Source organism: Pongo pygmaeus, chromosome 6 (genome assembly GCF_028885625.2).
Source record: "Pongo pygmaeus isolate AG05252 chromosome 6, NHGRI_mPonPyg2-v2.0_pri, whole genome shotgun sequence".
In the NCBI taxonomy this organism is placed as follows: Eukaryota; Metazoa; Chordata; class Mammalia; order Primates; family Hominidae; genus Pongo; species Pongo pygmaeus.
Genome location: NC_072379.2, coordinates 100,928,021 through 100,950,163, shown reverse-complemented (window position 1 = coordinate 100,950,163; position 22,143 = coordinate 100,928,021). Strand labels below are relative to the sequence as shown.

The following is a 22,143-nucleotide window of genomic DNA, read 5'->3' as shown; positions in this document are numbered from 1 at the left end:
AAGTTCTCAAGGCTCAGGAATTTTGAGACTTTAAGTGGAAAGTCTGGAGTAATCTTTTACAACATACTTCACACTGCTTAACTGAGAGGAAATGCCATGCAGTTCTCTGGGCATCCCTCCGATCCTCTTTGCAGATACAAGGAATATCAGAGTTTCCTGCCCTCTGGATAGCTCTTCTTTTTTTTTTTTAGACAGAGTCTCCCTCTGTCACCCAGGCTGGAGTGCAGTGGCCTGGTCTCGGCTCACTGCAAGCTCCACCTCCCGGGTTCATGCCATTCTCCTGCCTCAGCCTCTTGAGTAGCTAGGACTACAGGGGCCCGCCACCACACCCGGCTAATTTTTTTGTATTTTTAGTAGAGACGGGGTTTCACTGGGTTAGCCAGGATGGTCTCGATCTCCTGACTTTGTGATCCTCCCGCCTCGGCCTCCCAAAGTGCTGGGATTACAGGCGTGAGCCACAGTGCCCAGCCTGGATAGCTCTTATCTAGAGCCCAGTGGAGATTTGCAGGGTGCTTTAACTTAACTTCCTCCTCCCTTGGCCCACAACTCAGCTCCCTGGCCCCTAGTGACAAGTAGCAATGCAGGACCTCAGCTATGGCATTATTTCTTCCTCTTCCAGGTTGTGTTGCAAAACAGTTAACTTCCCTTATGCTACCCACATTTTACATCTTGACCACTTAGTTCCCTCTAATGCCATTGCAAACACTCACCATTCTCTCCTACTCCCAATGCCTGGCGAGTGGGAAAGATATGAAGTAGACTCTTCATTCGTGCTGCTAGGACTGCAGCTGGGCAGATATAGCCTGGAAATATTGAACTGAAACTGAGTGAGTCTTCCATAGAAACCATGTTATAAGAGTTGTTAAAGTCTCTTCTACTGGTATCATGTTTTAAGTACATGTGGGTAAGTTACGATTTGTGTTCTGGCTGGAACCCTACCAGCCTGTCCTTTCTGTGGAAAAACAGGCACTGTAGCCTGGTCCAACAGCTTACAATTTCAATAGCTGAAGCCTGACCTATTAAAGAGATCAGATAACTTTAGATTTACAAAGTTTATTAGCATACATGGAAATTGAATTATAGGAGAATAATTCCAGCTTTCGTTAATGAAAATTATTTGAGTTATCATTGTAACTATTGTTGTAGCTATTTGGTACCTAACATCATGCCTGGAACGTGTTATGTCCCAGTAAATGTTTTGCTAGATGCTATTGAGCAAATGACATTATAAAACCTGGGAAAATGGATGTATCTGTACTGAATTGAGAATATCACAAAGGTGAGGCAGACACAAGGTTACTTCAGTTGAGATTAGGCTTGATCAAGTCATTGGGTGTGTCTGCAAATGAGCTGGATCTTGAAGATTTCTCTTGGTGAGGACAGTTGGTGGGGAGCACACATCAAAAGAGAGCTCTGGCTCTAAAACAGGAAGTGGTGAGGGCTTACTTCAAATAGGGGAGGTAGCTAATATAAGGGTTTCTGGGAAATAGGAATCATATCTACTGGTAAGATTGGGGCTGATGCTTGCTGATGCTAGCTTGCAGCATAGAGGAGTTCTACAAGATACTGGAGATTCCACCATGTCCTTTTTCTACATCCTCTGACAGATGTTTAGTCCTTTTCCCTACATAGGGCCAAGGTCATAGAATATAACTGGGGTTGTAGGAATCTCCCTCTACTGTGACCTTCAAGTCCAGCTCTAACCAGTGTCCAACTTAGAATCAGAAATCTATAAATTTATTTATATTCATAATTGTGTATGGGAATTTCTCTTCTTAGTTTCCTAATAAAGTGTCATTAGAAAAGTTTCTGTTTTTTCTTAGTTCACTAAGTGGGGAGAGATTTTCCTACAATTCTGTTACAAGAATTCAAGGGAGCTAGGGTTGTTTGGGGAGTTCAAGGGAAAACCTCCTCTTTCCCTATCATTTATCCCCTTCTAGTAAGTCATAATCATTCTTCAAAGTCAAGTGCAAATGTCACATTCCCATTGAGCGATCCTTTCTCTGTTGTCTCCTGCTGTCTTGATCTGGACACCAGCGGTAGTACTTGTCATCTGATATTCCTCCCCATCTGCCAGATTATAAGATTCTTGAAGCTAGGAGCTAAGCCTTATTCACCTCTTGCACCTAGCATAGTACAGTCATCTCTTGGTATCCTTGGGGGATTGATTCCAGGACCTCCTGCAGATACCAAAATCCATGGATACTCAAGTCCCTGATAAAAAATGGTATAGTATTTGCATGTAACCTAATCACATTCTCCTATATACTTTAAACCATTTCTAGATTGCTTGTGATACCTAATACAATATAAATGCTATGTAAATGGTTGTTATGCTGTATTGTTTAGGCAATCATGACAAAAGTCTGTACATGTTCAGTAAATAAACAATTTTAAAGTAAACATTTTATTTTGGAATAATTTTAGATTCATAGAAAAGTTGCAAAAATAATATACGAAGTTCCCATCTATCCTTCACCCATTTTCCTCTAATGGGAGCATCTTACATAACCATGGTCCATCAAAACTAGGAAGTTAACATTCGTATATTACTATTAATTAAACTCCAGATTTTCAACAGTTTTTCCACTAATGTTCTTTTTTTGTTCCAGGACCCAATGCAGTATACCCCACTATATTTAGCCCTCATCTCTCCTTGATCTCTGTGACAATTTCTCAGTCTTTCCTTGTTTTTTAAAATCACGTTGACATTTTTTGTTTTTTTGTTTGTTTGTTTGTTTTTTAGGGTTTTTTTTTTTTTTTTTGAGACGGAGTCTCACTCTGTCGCCCAGGCGGGAATGCAGTGGCTCAATCTCGGCTCACTGCAAGCTCCACTTCCCGGGTTCACACCATTCTCCTGCCTCAGCCTCCCGAGTAGCTGGGACTACAGGTGCCTGCCACCATGCCCAGCTAATTTTTTGTATTTTTAGTAGAGACAGGGTTTCACTGTGTTAGCCAGGATGGTCTCGATCTCCTGACCTTGTGATCCGCCTGCCTCGGCCTCCCAAAGTGCTGGGATTACAGGCATGAGCCACTGCGCCCGGCCATGTTGACAGTTTTAAGAGTGCTAGTCGGGTATTCTATAGAGCATTTCTCAGTTTGGCATTTTTCTGATATTTAGACCAGTGTTAGGTGTTTTGGAGGAGAATACCACAAAGCGGAAGCAGACTCAATTTTTTAACAAAAATTTTCCCTCGTGGTTGGTTGAATCCACAGATGTGGACTCATGGACATGAAAGGTCAACTGACTTGGCACAAAAATGTCACAGAGTTGAGCTGATCCGAGGAGTGGGGAGCAGCTATCCTCACTAGACCCCCACAGGAGCCACCGAGGGTGTACATGTCTCATTACATGAGTCTCTGTTTTTCATGTAACCCAGCACACAAGAGTCAGAGGTCCAACTGCTACAGAACGCCAAACGTTTCACTGAGCAAATACAACAGCAGCAGTTTCACCTGCAGCAAGCTGATAATTTTCCAGAAGCATTCTCCACGGAGGTCTCTAAAATGAGAGAACAACTTCTCAAGTATCAAAATGAATATAATGCAGTGAAGGAAAGAGAGTTCCATAATCAGTACAGATTAAATAGGTAAGTGCACAATTCTCTCCAGCACACTGAAAAGTCTTTTCCTCATAAATAGAAAAAAATCAGATTAAGTTGGAGGTAATTGAAGGAGTAGGAGATAGCAATACGATGATGATTGCAAACCTAGTTCTCTTGAATCCTTAGAATGGAATGGGAAGTCCCTGAACAAGAAAGTTACACTTCTCGAATAAAAGCTCAGGTGACAGAGATGCCTGCTGTGTTTTTCATGTCAGGAAAGCCATCTCATTGAGAGCTGCAGTCAAAGAACACACTCCACCAAACCAGTTATTAGCATTCCCTTGCCCTTCCCCTGCCCTGGCAGTGGCCCCTCATCCCGTGACTATAGCAGTACCAGAGCACGCATCTGCATGGTGAGTGCTTCTCCCCACATGCATTTTCCAAACAAGCCTCCATGAACCAAGGGTCACATCTCATCTGGCTCACTCTATTCTTCTAAGAGAGCAGCAACAGGACCACATATGCAAACTTCATCTCCTACTACTAGATTATTCCTCAGGATCAAGGAGAAAAGGTATATCCTTTTGGAAGACACATTTACTTATCCAAATTTAGAGGACGTCATTTAGTGAACTAAAGCAGACATTAAGTGCTAAAACGGGAAATGTTATTTTCAAAATCTCTTCTAACATTCCCCCCATGGAGTAGCAAGTCACTGGAGGAGTTTGTTCTGCAAGTCATACTATTTACATTGAATTTGAAAATGATTGCAATTCAAGTTTTCTGCTGTGGTGTGCTGTGTGCTGTGCCTGGGTACAGGAGAGAAAGCAAAACCATTTCTCCTAGAGTTTGTTACCATTTAAGGTGGCAGAACTTTCTCTGGCTATTTTTAAGAGTAGGTGGACTTCTGACAGTGCAAATATAATTCAGTCCTTCCTAGAGATAAGCAAGTGACTTGAGCAACCTCTCGAAGACCTTGTAAGCCCTGTGTTTAAAATCCTCTCTTTGGGGCCTATTTTTTCACTGGTGGTGGGTGGGGGTGGGGTGTGAATAAAGAAGGTAAGTTTAATCAAGAGATCCTATTCAGGGGGGAAAATTGGAGGTTTTTTTGTCTTTCAATCTAAACTTGTTTCAGGCTTACCAGTGAGATCTATAAAAAGAAAGCTCAGCTATTTCTGTGCTCTGTAAGTGCTCTTTCAGTTGAGAAAATAATGAAATTAAAACAATTGGTGGTTGTTCATTAGCATTGAAAATATGAATGCTTGACATTTCCATGAAAGAGTAAGAAGAAAGTAAGTCAGTTGATATTTAAATTGTTTAAAATTTCCAACTTTTCCTGCCAAAAGAAAAAAACAAAAACAAAAACCAGAACTGTTGCCCTTTAGGTATAGACAGGCAAATTATTCACTGAGATGGGAAGGAGACAATGCATACTGACCTGCGGTGAATAAGAACATTCAAAATGCACATTTGCAGAAATGTTTAGTGTGTATTCTTTTTGAATTTATAATGTATCATTCTTAAGCTTGAGAAGATTCCCTTGCATTCTCAAATATTAACAGCTAAAGAACTAACAAGCTTATTTTCATAAAAGTAATGGTGATGCCAAAAGAAATACCAGTAAAGAATGAAGGGCTATGCATTTCATTGGCTTAACATATTTAGTATCACAGTCATGCACCACATAATGGTGTTTCAGTTAACAATGGACTGTCTCTATGGTGGCGGTCCCGTAACATTATAATGAAGCTGAAAATTTACTTTTGCCTAGTATTTACTATTCAATACATTTTATTTTTATTTTGGAGTGTACTCTTTCTACTTATGAAAAAAATATTAACTGTAAAACAGCCTCAGGCAGGTCCTTCAGGAGGTATTCCAGAAAAAGGCATTGTTATAGAGATAACAGCTCCTAAATACCTTCCCGTGGGACAAGATGTGGAGGCAGAAAATAATGACTTTGATGCTGACCCTGTGTAGGCCTAGGCTAATGTGTGTGTTTACGTCTGTTTTTGTTATTGTTGTTGTTGTTGTTTGTTTGCTTTGAGACAGAGTCGTGCTCTGTCGCCCAGGCTGGAGTGCAGTGGCGTAATTTTGGCTCACTGCAACCTTCGCTTCCTGGGTTCAAGCAATTCTCTGCCTCAGCCTCCTGAGTAGCTGGGATTACAGGTGCCCACCACCACGCCCAGCTAATTTTTGTATTTTTAGTAGAGACGGGATTTCACCATCTTGGCCAGGGTGGTCTTGAACTCCTGTATGTCTTTGTTTTTAACAAAAATGTGAAAGTAAAAAGAAATTTAATTAAAAACCTTATATAATAAGAATACAAAGGAAGAAAATATTTTTACACAGCTCTACATTGTGTTTGTATTTTAAGCTGTGTTATGAGTCAAGAGCTGAAAAAAGTAAATTTTGTAAAATAAAAAAGTTACAGTAAATTTATTATCAAAGAAAAATATTTTTTATAAATGTAGCCTAAGTGTACAGTGTTTATAAGGTCCACAGTAGTGTAAGTAACATCCTAGGTCTTCACATTCACTCACCACTCACTCACTCACCCACTGACTCACCCTGAGCAACTTCCAGTCCTGCAACCTCCATTCATGGTAAGTGCCCTAGACAGGTGTACCATTTTTTATCTTTTATGCCATATTTTTACTGCATGTATTCTTTGTTTAGATACACAAATACTTATTGTGTTACAATTGCCTACAGTACTCAGTCCGGTAACCTGCTATGCAGGTCTATAGCCTAGGTGCAGTAGGCTTTACCACATAGCCTAGATGTGTAGTAGGCTACACCATGTAGGTTTGTGTAAGTGCACTCCATAATGTTCACACAATGATGAAGTTGCCTAACGACACATCTCTCAGAATATATTCCCATTGTTAAGCAGCACATGACTGCACATGACACAGAAACCAATTCCCTCCACACCCTCCCACTGATCTCCTTCCCCCTGGAAAAAGTAGATATTTCCATCCCCACATAAAAATAAAGAAATGAAGCTAATGAGAGAAAACTATTCATCCACATATACAGATGATATTTGTCAGACCAGCACAACAAACTCTTATTGAGTGTCTAGATAATAGAAGCCCAGATAACTAGCACTCCTCCACCCCAATATCTTCAGGAACTTCTGAATCATTGGCAACTGCTAAGAACAACATATTGTTCAAATACTCTAGAGAAAGGATTTTACTGTGTAATTTTGTCAATTTTTTTGTGTATGTTCACATAACATAAATCTTTTAATGTTAATAAGTCTAATTATCTGGTTGGTTAGTTGGTTAGTAATTAAATCTATGTTGCAGTAGTTTCTGTTTCTGGATTAATATTTATGACTTGATAAGTATGCAGTTCAGGAAATAATATGTAATCTATTTAAAATTAAATTAATACATTGTAAATAAATAATAAAGTAATTAAATACTGTTGAACTTATTTTTTGAAACAAAACAGGAGTACTTACCTCTCTAAACAGTTTGAAAAGATTTTTCAGTACTCTCTTCAACCTCTTCCTTGCCTTGACTGTGTTATCTTTTGGGGTTTCCCTGTTTTCTAGTAATTCCTAAAATTTGGACAGCATATACGTTATGTCTTTCATGCGAAATCTGACGCATTCTGACCAGTCTTGGTCAGTTGGGGGAAACAAGGCTGTGGTGAGCTCGCACTGTCTGTTGCACTGTGAACATGGAGAGTGGGAACACTCAGGCCGCACACGTGCAAGGCTGTCCTGACGTGACCCTGACCTTAGTGACTGTTTAGTCTCCCGTGGCTGGTTCCTGTGGTCCCTGTTGCACATTCAGGGTTTATTAGTTGTTTTCCATTCTTGGTCCAGTGATGATAGCAAAGTTGGAAGCAAGAAACAACAGATCTGGTAACAAAGGAAAGGAGGAATGATCTTAGCAACACATCTGGAATTCCAGAAAATTAGAATGTGACAGAAGAGGCATGTAGGTACTCAGGAGTAGTCACAAGGAAAAACTCATAGCTAGAACAGATTTTACCTTAACTTAAAAAAAAAAAAAAATCTTTGCTCTTCTTTGGCAACAAATATCTTAGAAGAACTAGCTTAGAACAGGTTTCTCTGAATGTGTTTCTCATTACTCAAAGAGAAGCACCTGAGACACTTGTTTAAAAGGAAGATCCCATCCAAAAAGTAATGATTATGATTTTTGCCCCAGCCCACCGCCCCCACCCAAAGTGACATTTGCTTATGTGACTCTGACTCACGTCATAGTTAGAGGACCATGGGTTCCAAAGGTTGTTCTCAGCCCTGACTGCAGGTCAATCACCTGAGTCTCCTCTCAGTGATCATTCAGTCTATGCATAAACACTTCCGGTAACAGGAAGCTCTCAGCCTCCCACAGAGGTTCATGCCAACTTTGGAAATGCTCCTACACTTAAATGTTGTTGGATTTATTTATAAACCTACCTTCTTGCAACTTTCACCCATCCATGCTGTTTCTACTTCTGTGGTGAATGATGCCTCTCACACATGTCAGCATATCCGGCTTCCTGCATTATCTCTTCACCCATAGATCCTTAAAACCAAAAGCCTTTTGACCTTGCTTTAGACAGGAAGTAAATCCTAAGGAGCTTTGATGTCGAAGCACCCCTTAGTCAGGAAAGCTGAAAAATGTCAGATTTAAGTTTTAATGAAAGTTTGAAAGGTTAAGAGTTAATACATACCAGGAGGCACAGAAACAAAAACATGTTTTTGCCCTAGTAATCCCATGCAAAAGTGATAACCCAAAAGGAGAGAAAAAGATATAATGCACAAAGATATTGATATTTATGAAAGTGAAAAATTGGAAGCAATCTGAATTCTAAAAAAATGTAGAATATTTAAATAATGCATTCCAGAAATACCTTGATACTGAACCTCTGTAGTCAGAGCTGTATTTGTGTGTCAGTTTAGCTTTGACTGTGTGACTTTGGAAAAGTTGCTTAACTCCTCAGTTTCTTCATTTGTACAACAAAAATAACAATTCCTACTTAGCAAGGTTGTGAATTTTAGATGTGATGCATTTAAAGCACCTGGCACACAGTATGTTCAGTATATGCCAAATAATATTTAAGATTATTTTATTATGGTACATCTACCCAGTAGAAAACCTTGAAAATAGCTATTATTATAAAGTCTGTTTAGCAACTTAGGAAAATATTTTAATTAAATGTTAGGTAAAAATGGATTCAACCACACATATACATTTAAAATAAGTTTATTAAAAGATAACAGGGAAAATAAAAATGATCAACCATGTATGATGGAGTAGGATTATAATCTTTAAAAATAGAAAAGTACATTCCTTTTAGAGGAAATAAATCAGTATTTCTTAATAAAAAAAAATGTATCATAGAAATGTAAGTTTTAAATGTCCTAAAGAATTAGTCATTTTGTTTGTTTAAACATAAAAATATATTTAAAGAAAAGACCATAAGTCACATCTTGTGAAAGAACTTGCTGTCACCATTTTGAAACTCAGAAATACTCAGGTTGCCTTTATAACCAAAAGATAGTAGCACACTACCACCCCCTGGTGGCAGCATGCCCAAGGTGTAGGATCAATACCTGGGAAGTAAAATATCGCTAATGTATATGCAAGCTCTAAAAGCAAAGGCATAACTATTTAAAGATCTAAACTCAGCTTCAATTTATGGTCTAGACAACTAACCTATATTAAATTCAATGTGACACATGTATTACAAAATTCATCTACATTATTGCAAATAAAATTTCATAAAAATAACATAATCCCATTAAAAAGTGGGCAAAGGACATAAATAGACATTTTTCAAAAGAAGACAAATGGCTAAGAATCAAATGAAAAAATGTTCATCACTAATCAGAGAAATGAAAATTAAAACCACAATGATATATCATTTTATACCAGCCAGAATAGCTATTATTAAAAAGATAAAAAATAAGATGTTGGTGGAGTGCTGAGAAAGGGAACACTTAGACATTGTTGCTAGGAATGTGATTGGTACAAGCTCTATGGAAAACAGTGTGGATATTTCTCAAAGAACTAAAAGTAAAACTACTAATCAATCTGGCAATCCTACTACTGGCTATATACCCAAGAAAAAGAAATCATATCCAAAAGATACCTGCACTCATAAGTTTATTGTAACACTATTCACAATAGCAAAGATAAAGAATCAACCTAAGTGTCTGTCAAGAGATTGGATAAAGAAAATGTGACATATATATACAATGGAATACTATTCAGTCTTAAAATGAAATCATGTCTTTTGCAGTAACATGGATGGAACTGAAGGCCATTATCTTAAGTGAAAAAAACTCACAAACAGAAAGCCAAATAGCACACGTTCTCATAAGTGGGAGCTAAGTAATGTGTACACGGGGACATACAGTGTGGACTAGTAGATACCGGAGACTTAGAAGGATGGGAGGGCAGAAGGAGGGTGAAGGATGAGAAGTGACTTAATGGGTATACATGTATATAATTTGAGTGATGGTTGTACCAAAAGCCCTGATGTCACCACACTGCAATATATCCATGTAACAAAACTGCACTTGTATCCCTTAAATGTATACAAATGAGAAAACGTGGTGTACGTGTGCTTTTAGCTCATGTTCCTGGATCTATGGGCTAGTGGGATCTGGTTATTTGTTATAACCAGTGGACATAATTGTCTATGTATTCATTTATTTCATATGATTTTCCAAGTGTGATCAATACAAACTTTAAAATCTTTCCATATTGGGAAATCATATGACTTCTTTGGCACTTAATAGTCATTAAATGCAGAATAGCAAGAAAAGTGAAAAATATTTCTCTAGATTTCTTCAGGAAATCTTGTCGATAAAACAGTTCAAAATATGGTTATTGGAAGAAATACGCAATTATATCGAACTTATTTTGTTTAGAACGTTCAAGCTATTTGAAGCAATTTCCAAAATGTCATTCTAGCATCGTGTCCTCTCATCTTGTTAAAATAAAAATATAAACTTTTTTTGTATTTTCTCATGAATAAGTGAACAAAACCATATGTTCCCATTCACTGTCTGTACTTTCTAATGTTTTTATTTCTTTTGTTTGTTAATCTCAATTTACAATGATGACTGGCTTTTAGAAAAACTGACATTTCTTTCTATAGATGCCAAGTATATCCAATTGATTGATGGGATTATTGAGTTTTGACTATGTCCTTAACTGATCTTCTGACTTCTGGATCTGTGCGCTTTTGATAGAGGGATGTTGAAGTCTCCAGCTGTGAGAGTGGATTCATCTACTTCTCCTTGTACTTCTATCAGTTTTGCCTCATGTATTTTGATGTTCTGTTGTTAGGTGCAAATATATTAAGAATTCATTGGCGGGGCACTGTGGCTCTCACCTGTGATCCCAGCACTTTGAAAGGCTGAGGATAGTCAGATCACGAAGTCAAGATCAAGACCATCCTGGCGAACACGGTGAAACCCCGTCTCTATTAAAAATACAAAAATTAGCTGGGCGTGGTGGTGCACACCTGTAGTCCCAGCTACTCGGGAGGCTGAGGCAGGAGATTCGCTTGAACCCAGGAGGCGGAGGTTGCAGTGAGCCGAGATCACACCGCTGCACTCCAGCCTGGCGACAGAGTGAGATTCTGTCTCGAAAAAAAAAGAATTAATTAGGTCTTCTCAGAGGATTGACTCTTTTATCATTATATAATGCCCCTCTTTGTCTGTGATAACTTTTCTTGCTCTGAAGTCTGTTCTGTCTGAAATTAATTTAGTGACTCATCTTTCTTTAATGTTAGTGTGGCATATCTTTCTCTATCCATTTACTTTTAATATATATGTGTCTTTATATTTAAACTGGATTATTGGCAAACACAGCATATAATTCGAGTCTTGTTTTTGTTTGTTTGTTTTCTTTTTGGGTCCATTGTGACAATCTTTTAACTGACATTTAAAATGATTACTGTTGTAGTTGGGTTAATATCTTCTGCCATATTTTTACTGTTCTCTATTTGTTGTGCTTGTTCTTCATTCCTGTTTTTGTTCCCTCTTTTTATGCCTTTTGTGGTTTTAACTAAGCATTTAATATAATTCCATTTTCTCTCCTTTCTTAGTATATCAGTTCTACATTTTTTTTTACTTTAAGTGGTTGCCATGAAGTTTGCAATATACATTTACAACTAATTTAAGACCATTTTCAAATAACACTATACCACTTCAAGTACTTTTTAAATAACCAGATAGTCCTATTCCTCCTTCCTATCCCTTGTATCATTGCTGTCATTCATTTCACTTACACATGGGCATACATAAATATATATGCATATGTAATTGAATACATTGCTGCTATTATAAATTTGAACAGTGTTATCTATTATCTCAAGAATAAGACAAAAGTTTTTCTTTTACCTTCACTGATTCCATCTCTAATGCTCTTCATTTGTATAGAACCGAGTTTCTGACCTATATAATTTTCCTTCCCTCTAAAGAGCTTCCTTTAACATTTCTTGCAAAGCGGGTCTATTGACAAACAAATGTCCTCAATTTTTATCTGAGAAAGGCTTTATTTCTCCTTTGCTTTGGAGAATAATTTCACAAGGTACAGAGCTTTAGGTTGGTGGTTGGTGTTTTTTTCTCTCAACACTTTAAATATTTTACTCTACTCTCTTCTTGCGTGTATGGCTTCTGAGGAGAAATCGGATGTAATTCTTTGTTCCTCCATAGGTAAATGTGTTTTTCCTCTAACTTCTCTCAGGAATTTTCATTATCTTTGACTTTCTGTAATTTACATATGATATGCCTAAGTGTTCTTTGAGCTTCCTAGATCTGTAGTTTATTTTCCTGCATTAATTTGAAGGAAATTCTCAGACATTATTGCTTCAGGAATTTCTTGTGTTCCTTTCTTTCTTCTCCTGGTATTCCTGTTATGAGTATTTATGCCTTTTGTAGTTGTCCCAGAGTTCTTGGATATTCTGGTTTTTTCCTAGTCTTTTTTTTTTTTTTTTTTTCAGTTTGGGTAGTGTCTAGTAAGAGATCCTCAAGCTCAGAGATTCCTTCCTCAGCCAAATTCGTTCTGTTAGTAAGCCTGTTAGAGGCATTCTTCATTTCTGATACAGTACTTTTGATCTCTGGTATTTTGTGTGTGTGTGTGTGTGTTGTTGTTGTTGTTTGTTTGTTTGTTTTTGAGACAGAGTCTCACTCTGTCCAGGCTGGAGTACAGTGGCACAATCTCGGCTCACTGCAACCTCTGCCTCCCAGGTTCAAGAGATTCTCCTGCCTCAGCCTCCTGAGTAGCTGGGATTACAGGTGGCCGCCAACATGCCCAGCTAATTTTTGTATTTTTTGTAGAGATGGGATTTCACCGTATTGGCCAGGCTGGTCTTGAACTCCTGACCTCAAGTTATCTGCCCGCCTCAGCCTCCCAAATTGCTGGGATTACAGGCATGAACCACCACGCCTGGCTGAGTATTTCTTTTTTATTATTTCTTAGAATTTCCTTCTGTCTACTTAAACTGCCCATTTTGTGATTGAGTTTATCTGTTAGCGTTCTTAGCCTATTAGTCATAGTTGTTTTAAATTCCTGATAATTCACACATCCCTGCCATATCTGGTTCTGATGGTTGCTCTGTCTCTTCAGACTGTGTTTTTTGCCTTTTAGTGTGCCTTGCAGTTTTTTTCTTGATAGCCAGACAGGATGTACTGGGTAAAAGGAACTGCTTTAAATAGGACTTCCGGAACATGGTGGTAAGGTGTGGAGGGAGGGGAGCATTCTACAGTGCTGTGATTAGGTCTCAATAGCAGAGGTCATATGTAACGGGAGCCCACAGGAGCCAAAATTCTGGGGGAAGGGAACCTTTGGAGCTGTGATTCTCTAGAGAATTAAAAAGTCTCTTTTGCTCGCTCGCTCTTGTGCTCTTTCTCTCACACAGATGTTAGTAAATTTGAAGATAAAAATTGTCCAATCTGAACAGAGAAAAAAAATTTGAATAAAAATGAATAGATCCATGGCCGGGCGCAGTGGCTCACGCCTGTAATCCCAGCACTTTGGGAGGCCGAAGCAGGCCAATCACCTGAGGTCAGGAGTTCAAAACGAGGCTGGCTAACATGGTGAAACCCTGTCTTTACTGAAAATACAAATACTAGCTGGGCATGGTGGCATGTGCCTATAGTCCCAGCTATCCGGGAGGCTGAGGCAGGAGAATTGCTGGAACCCACAAGGTAGAGGTTGCAGTGAGCCGAGATCATGCCACTGCACTCCAGACTGTGGAACAGAGTGAGACTCCAGCCTGGGGAACAGAGCGAGACTCCATCTCAAAAACAAACAAACAAAAAAACAGGTCTATAGGCATCCATGAGACAATAACAAAATATCTAATTTATGTCACTGGAGTTGCAGAAAGAGAAGAGAAGGTATATGATTATGAAAAAAAATTGGAAGAAGTAATGGCTGAAAACTCCCCATGTTTGGTGAAAGAAAAGCCCACAGATTCAAAAAGCTCAATAAGCCCCAAACAGGGTAAACTCAAAGAAATATGTTCCAAATGCATCACAGTAAAACTTGAAAATTAAAAATGAAGAAAAAATCTTGATAGAAGCAAGAAACAGGCTTCAAGAAAGATGCTCATGTTTATAATTTTGAAAATTAAGTGAATTGAAATGCCATTACCAAAAGAAGGAATAGAAAAACAGTAGGTTTCAGATGGGAAGATAATGAGTTTTAATTTGAGGGGCCTTTGATATACACAACTGGAATTGCCCAGTAAGAAATTAAACATAAAAATTTGGAGCTCCAGGGAAATTCTGAACTGAAAATAAGGATGTTCAACTCATCACTGTAACTGGCACTGTGGAAACGGTATACAGAATAAGAAAAGGAGAAGTTAGGCTTCAGCTAGACTATGCAATAAGAACAAATCTTAAAATCTCGCAGAAGAACTCAATGGAATTTTGTTTCTCACTCATAGCACAGTCCAGTGCAAGTCATGCAGCCACCTCTGTCCTTAGCTTTGCCAGCTGGAGCACGTGCCTTCCAAGTTCAACATGGCTGGAGAAGACATTTGTTACTTACTTCCACTCACCTTCCTTGGGCAAATTAGTCCAATGGCCCCAATCCAAATGCAAGGGAGACAGTGAAATATAATCCCCCTGTGTGTCCAGGAAGGGAAAATGGTGCAGCAAACAATGGCAAGGTGTCTGTCACAAGGGCCAAAGGCAGATCCTTATAAACTTAGCCAATGACAGGATAGAAGTGTAGACAAGGTGTGCCCACCTGGACTGCTTATGAGTTCATGTTACAGTTTTAATAGCTTGTAGTGGAAACAAAAGTAAAAATAATTGTCCTCAAATACCCATACCTAATAACCACTTAGACTTGGCTCCTGGTCTAAGTCTGCCCTTCACCTGAAATATTCATTCAGTCTCTTATGTATCCATGTCCCTATCACATCTGGATCTCTGTAAAGTTTCTTCTGGCTCTAGCATTTGTTATACCTCAGGAATGCAATTGTCACACAAAACTGAAACTGAGCTCTTTGAATAACCCTTCTTCACACCTTTGAACACTGTGGACTCTTCCCTTCTGTGATTTCTGTGAGGGTTTTCTGCAATCTGGATGTAGAAGAATGTGGTACAATAGGTCATTCTGAGTGACGATCTATTTCCATATGCATGCCCGTATCTCATTCAGCACATACATTATTTTAAATAATGAAGATGGGAACAAAACTAATTTCAGTTCCATTTATTCATATTAATTTTTACTGGATGGCAACTATATGCAGGTACTTTTTAAGACAATGATGATGCAGTGGTAAACTGGGAGCTAGGTTTTCTAGTGGGGAGATGTGTAATATAATGTCAGGTCATGATGAATACTGTATAGGAAAGTAAAGCAAAACAAGGAAAGAGTTTTGAGGACTATTGGTAGTGTTTTAGATAGATGGCCAGGCACCTCTATGAGAAGGTGATATCGGTACAGGTCTGCATGAAGCAAGAAGTGAGCTATGCAAAGATCTGTGGCAAGAGCATACCAGCTGGAGGGATCAGATAGGGCAAAGGCCCTGAGGTAAAATCAAGCTTGGCAAGAAAGCCATTGTGACTGGTGCCAGAGAGTGGCAGGCTGTGAGACTAGAGAGGCTGATGAGGCAGGGCCATGTAGGTTTGGGAAAGCAGTTCAAATTTTGGTCCAGTTGTGATGGGAATTTATCAAGCAGGGAAGTGAGGTGATCTTACTTACATGTTAAAAAATCACCGTGGTATGGGTGGAGAATTGACTTTAATGGGCAAAGGTGGATGCAGGCAAAGTAGGAGATCGATTGGGAGGCTGTAGCAGGAATCCAGGCAGGCACCCGCCCATTCCAAGTGACATGAAGGAGAAAAAGCCCAGAGCCTGCTGGGAAGGACCCTGTGTCCCAGGGGGGGAGGCCTGTGGTCCCCAACATTTATAATGTGCTGAGATAACTCCTCTAAGTGGGTGTGTGTTCACAAAGTTGTGGTGGGAGTCCTGGGGAGGAGGAAGCACCCCAATGCACCTGTGATTCAGGAAAGCCATCATAAAGAATGGACACCAGGTTGCCTGGCAGAAAACATGGGAATGACATTCTGGGATGAGAAGATGGCAAGTTGTTATTACAGAAAGAGCTTATTTCTTTGTAGTTTTTCAAACTTGATTTTTTTTTTTTTTTTTGCAGCTTAAAGGAAGAAAAAATCATCATAGTAAAAGAATTTGAGAAGATACCAAAGCCAGGAGTAAGTCTTAGATGATATAGAGTTTCTTAAATACAGCTGGATTCAATCATCCCTTTTTATAAATATTAATGTTTATCACAACCACCATAGCCTGAAACATTTTAAAGATTCTAAAGTCTTAACTGTGAATGATGCTGAAAAGACTAGCTACATAACTTCTGGAGTAAATATAAGTGATGCCTATTACAGACTTTAGCAACCTGGCGTCTAATTTAGGCTGTATTTAGTTGGACAATATCTGCTTTGTTTCCCGAAGAAAAAAAGATTCTGTGGTTGACACTAAAAATATTATCTTGCTATAGCTATTACCCTCATAGCTCTCTGAACATCTCAAGTTATTACAATACATTTTTACAAAGAAAATGTATCACTTATCTATTCCTGCCTAACAAATCATCCCAGAACTTAGTGGCTTAAAACAACAACCATTTCATTTTTTCACAGTTCTGAATTCTTCTGGTCTGAGCTGGCCGAATTGGGGCTGGGTAATCTAGGATAGCTCCATTCATATACCAGCCATTTGGCAGGCTACTTGGTCTAAGGTCACATGACACTAGCTGGTCACATGATGGTGGAAGGGTTTCCAGCCTCAATAAAGAGCAAACTCCAATATGTAAGACCTTTTTGGGCCTCTGCTAAAATCATTTTTGGTAATACCCCATTGGCCAATGCAAGTATTATAACATGGGCAAGTCTAGAATCAAGTTGGCCCTACCTCTTAATGGGAAGAATGATGAAGACAATGCAAAGGGACATGCATACCCTGCAGATAGGAGGAATTTGTGGCCACTTTTTACAGTCTATTATAGAATGTAAATAGAATGATCACCATACTTTGCACTCCTTCCACCTTCTGATAATCCAGAAGTGTGTTGGTGGTGGTTTAATTCCAAGGCCAGCTCACAAAAAAACCTGTTTAGCATAGAGTAAAATACTATTAATTCAAATAAGTATGCCAAACCATCATTTACAATACAGATTTTATGGGAAAAACATTTTGAGTTTTCATTCAGATCCTAGGATCACCAATGATGCTCTCACCCAGCAGTGGTGGGAAGAGGGAGCTATGCAGAAAGCCCAGGGCAGGCTAAATAGACCCAGCACTTAGTCATTAGTAAGAGTAACCTGTAGACCTTCTGAGTGTAAGAAGGCTTCTCTCCCATAAGTCAAACCCTCCCCAGGTAATCAGACATGAGACAAAGATCTTTGATGATTCTGGGGTAGATAGATGGTATTTGGGGAGAATGTGCATGAGCTAGAGAAGTAATATCAATAAGAAAGCGGGAGATTAAGGAATGCAAAGTGTTGGGTATCCAAATATGAACACCTCTGTCTTTAGTTCCCATGTGACTCAGGTTAACCATAAGTCAGATATTCAAAGATTATTTGCATCTGATTTTGTCAAATCACAAAGCTACTAGAAAACAGACTGTACATTTTTTTTCACGCTTCTTGGTATGAAATAAAAATTAACACATAAAATGAAACGTTTTTAAATGTAGGAGGATAGAAAAGAGCACTAATAAAAGAATTCAAATATAATGTTGTGTTTAATTATACCTGCAGTATCATTATCATGCCTTTGTTAAAGATGTCAGAAATCATAAGTTGCATTTAGCTTTGTGAGAAATCATTTAACCTTGTGAGAAATCATTCATGAACTTCAAAATAATCAAAATGGTGAGTGAAATTAGTTTTAATTCAGTTTTTAGGTAGATAAATGTTTGCTCAGACTATATAACCTAATCATCTTCACGACTTTTAAAGGAAATGGAGAAGAAGATGAAAATATTGAGAGAAAGCACTGAAGAATTACGTAAAGAAATAATGCAGAAGAAATTAGAAATTAAAAATTTACGAGAAGATTTGGCATCTAAACAAAAGCAATTACTAAAGGAGCAGAAGGAACTAGAAGAATTGTTGGAACATCAGGTCACCCTAAAGGTGTGCTACTTACCGTTGATATTTAAACGTTGTGCCTTGTATGGATGAAAAAGTGTGTGATATCAAGAGTAACCAGCAAGGTTGGATAAAGAGGGGTATTGTCTCACAAACTGAAATGTCTGCATTGAGATTGATCCTATCAAACTAAATCTAGGCTCTGGGAATTCACAAAAGACCTTAGGGTGTTTGGGAGTATCACTCTAATTTGGAGCCCTCACCCCGCGGAAAAGGTCTCTCCTGACCTCACCAAACATTTTTGGACATTAGAAACAAGTGTCACAAACACAATTGTTTCCTTGAAGAACAACCATGGCCAGGCGCAGGGGCTCACAACTGTAATCCCAGCACTTTGTGAGGCCAAGGCGGGTGGATCACCTGAGGTTAGGAGTTCGAGACCAGCCTGGCCAACATGGTGAAACTCTGTCTCTACTGAAAATACAAAAATTAGCCAGGTGTGTGATGGTGGATGCCTGTAATCCCAGCTACTCTGGAGGCTGAGGCAGGAGAATTGCTTGAACCCGGGAGGTGGAGATTGCAGTGAGCTGAGATCGCGCCACTGCACTCTAGCCTGGGTGACAGAGTGAGACTCCCTCTCAAAAACAACAACAACAAACACACACACACACACACACACACACACACACACAAAACCAAATGTCCTAACCTCTCACATATATTTGTATTACCTTATCCTTGTCTGATTGCATTCCACGTCCTCTCACTAGAAAAGGGATGAAAGGCCTGTATTTATGTTTTAGGAGATAATGAATTAAAATTCATTTTACTTTGAAAAATGTATAAATAACTCTCAAAACAGTTTAAATAACCTAGAGTTGTTTTAAAAACATCTGAAACTCATTGGCTTAGGGGATAATGGTGATACATTTTGACCTATTTTTCTATAACAGTTCTGGAGCAGTCAGCCAAGATGTGCCCAGCTGCTGTCCAGAACGTAGGACCCTAGCAGAGATGGATTTAACAGGAACCCAGTGAAGCTTAAGCTTCAGGCCCCTCACTTGCATGAACCTCTTCCAAGATGCTGTACCTAAGTTAGCATTTGTAATTTTTTACTCATTCTCTTAACGTGGGCCCCCCAGATTGTACAAGTTTCAGCCCTACAAAATTTGATCTGCCCAGGACTGAGCAAGATCCCACAGAGAAATGTCTCGCCCACCACACTGCAGTGACAGATTCAACCTCCCTGCATGTGTGTTATCCCTGGCTCTAAAGTCCAGTGACAACCTCGGGCAGGAAGGGGCTTTTCTATAACCCTTGCTGAGTATGTAAGACTCTTGAGACTTCAACTGAACCTCCCATGAATCCACAGAGCATAGTGGGAGGTGTGGTGTTAGACAAACTTAGCTTCTGAGCTTGGCCTTGCCGCTTACTAGCTGTGTGACTTCGGGAAACTTATTTAACTTCTTGTAGCATGAGTCTTAGGCAGGGCTCCCCAGAAACAGACCCTAAGACAACTACTAATGGAGGGAGAGCTCTAAGGAGAATCCTATAGGAGATGGAGGGAAGCAGGATAGAGCTGGGGAAGAAGCTGGGCCAGAAAACAGCTGCTTCAGGAGAACTCTAGTCTCAGCCTGATCCCAAGGATAACTCAAGAAGTCATGAGTTGCATCACAGAGGCTGTTGCACCCAGAGGTGGGGGTGGGGGTGTCTGTTAGATCACCACATCAATTAGTCATTGGTCGCAGCTTGCTCCCCTCCTCCCTCCACCCCCTGGCTCCCATTCCCTGACAAGGCAGCTCTGCTCAGCCAGTGACAATCTGATGGAGAGGACATTAAGCATGATCCATTAGCAGTCACCCCTGCAGCATCTGAGGGATGGGTGGGCAGATGGGCCCTGGCTTATGATGGTTCAGTTTATGATTTTTCTACTTTACAGTGGTGTGAAAGCAGTATGCATTTAGTAGACACCATGCTTCAAGTACCCATGCAACCATTCCATTTTTCATTTTCAGTATTGAATAAATTACATTTATTGTACAGTATTCAATATGTTATGTTTATTTACTTTGTGGCACTCAACACTTTATTATACAATAAGCTTTGTGTTAGGTGAACTGTAGACTAATAAAAGTGCCCTGAGAATGTAGGCTAGGCTAAGCTATGATTTCAGTAGGTTAGGTGTATTAAATGCATTTTCGACTTAAGATAGTTTCAACTTACAATGGGTTTATTGGGACGTGACTCCATTGTATGTGGAGGAGCATCTGTACCTCCATAAAGGGAATCTGGGCAGAGGACCAACAGTATTTGCTACACTCAGTTACCTCCTCTTCAAAATGATAACAAATATAGCTCTCTTACAAGGTCACCGTGAGTATTAAATGGGATAATTAAAGCACACAGGGCAGATGGTAAGTATCTACATACTGTAGTTCCTTTCTCTCTCATATTTAATTTTCTTGTCTTAATTGCTTCTAGCCAAAGACCACATAATTTAACATGATTTCGTTTCTTTACTAGGATGAAGTAGCCCACCATCAAACCATTCCAGTACAAATTGGAAAAGAGATAGAAAAAATAACACGCAAAAAAATGTATGATTTAATATTTTTACTTTGAATCCCTGCCAGTCCAAGTTATGTGTGCACACTAGAACAAGAGTACTAACCATTGGACACATTAAATTACTATGATAATTTTAGAAATTTCTGCTTTGGGCCGTGTCTAGGTTGTTTATATCAAGTTCTTTAAAAGAAAGTAATGCACCAAATTACTATCGTTCATAATATTTATGGCTTAATTATGGGTCAAGATTCTGTTTCCAATTTATAAGTCATATTTTTATGGAGAAGTTCAATTGACTTTAACAGAGTGGTGCATGGGATAAATTATGTGAACTGGTTAGAATTTCATAGTCTAGAAGTATATCAGCCAGGCAGCAGCCCAAAGCCCAAATAATAGTAACTCCCCACTTTGCCACCCATTCATGTGTATAACACCCCTCAGATATTCAGAGTAGATTGGGAGGCAGAGGTCATTGAGGAAATTCTCAGTGTTTAGAGGAACCAAAAAAGATAAAGATTTTAAGTGAAGATACACAAATTCTGGAAAAATAATATAATTACTCTAGTGACTAATCTTAAGAGAAAAGGGAAAAATGAGGCAGGCACTAGTAACTGTTCTAAAAACTAAGCTCACCAACATCAAAGTTGAGAAACTCAGGTCAGTTCCAGGAGGCTGGTCAGGATGAGGGTTGAATCACAGGAGATGGTAGCAAATTGGGATCTGCAGAGAAAGTCGGGAGGCTGGGCAAATTCCTGCCTTCCGTGGCGCTCAGTGGAGATACCCTCCAAGTCCCACCCATCTGTGGTCTTTACCCACTGCTGAGATCATTGAATTTATGACTATCTCTTCTGCTGCCTGGTTAGAAAGCAATAGGTAAAGCCAGCATGGCCTCAAAATAAGGCAAGTGTGTGTGTGTGTGTGTGTGTGTGTGTGTGTGTATCCCCTACAGAGAAATGGAAAAGAAAAAAATTGTCTTGGAACAAGAAGTCAAAATGCTAAATGACTCCCTAAAGAAAGTTGAAAACAAGGTTAGTGCTATAGTGGAAGAGAAGGAAAATGTAATAAAGGAAGTTGAAGGCAAACGAGCCTTACTTGAAATCAAAGAACGAGAACATAACCAATTGGTCAAGCTATTGGAATTAGCCAGAGAGAATGAAGCAACTTCATTAACTGAAAGGTTAGTTATATTTATGTATGTTGTGTTCTGTCATCTAAATTTTTCTTCAATTTATATTTGAGAATTCAAAATATTATCTCACTTTGGTGTTGAGTCAATAAATATTTTAAGATAATTTTAAATCAACTTTTACCATTAATATATTATCAAATAAAGCACTTCGAAGTATTTTTTGATACTTTACTCAAATTTTCTCAATTTTCTCTTACCAGATTTTCAGGATAAAATCTGTT

At 38.9% G+C, this 22,143-nt stretch overlaps 1 protein-coding gene across 2 annotated transcripts in view; it reads left to right on the top strand.

Annotated features, from left to right (window-relative positions):
* Positions 1 to 22,143, top strand: part of CCDC146 (coiled-coil domain containing 146) — a 260,083-nt gene that overhangs the window by 204,550 nt on the left and 33,390 nt on the right. Inside the window, exons 4-8 of one of the 2 annotated variants that reach the window (XM_063667681.1) lie at positions 3,381 to 3,590; positions 16,209 to 16,266; positions 18,034 to 18,210; positions 20,689 to 20,762; positions 21,683 to 21,910. In XM_063667681.1, coding sequence (XP_063523751.1) covers positions 3,381 to 3,590; positions 16,209 to 16,266; positions 18,034 to 18,210; positions 20,689 to 20,762; positions 21,683 to 21,910 — 747 coding nt within the window. The remainder of the gene's footprint in view (positions 1 to 3,380; positions 3,591 to 16,208; positions 16,267 to 18,033; positions 18,211 to 20,688; positions 20,763 to 21,682; positions 21,911 to 22,143) is intronic. The other variant, XM_054494951.2, reaches the window with a different exon arrangement.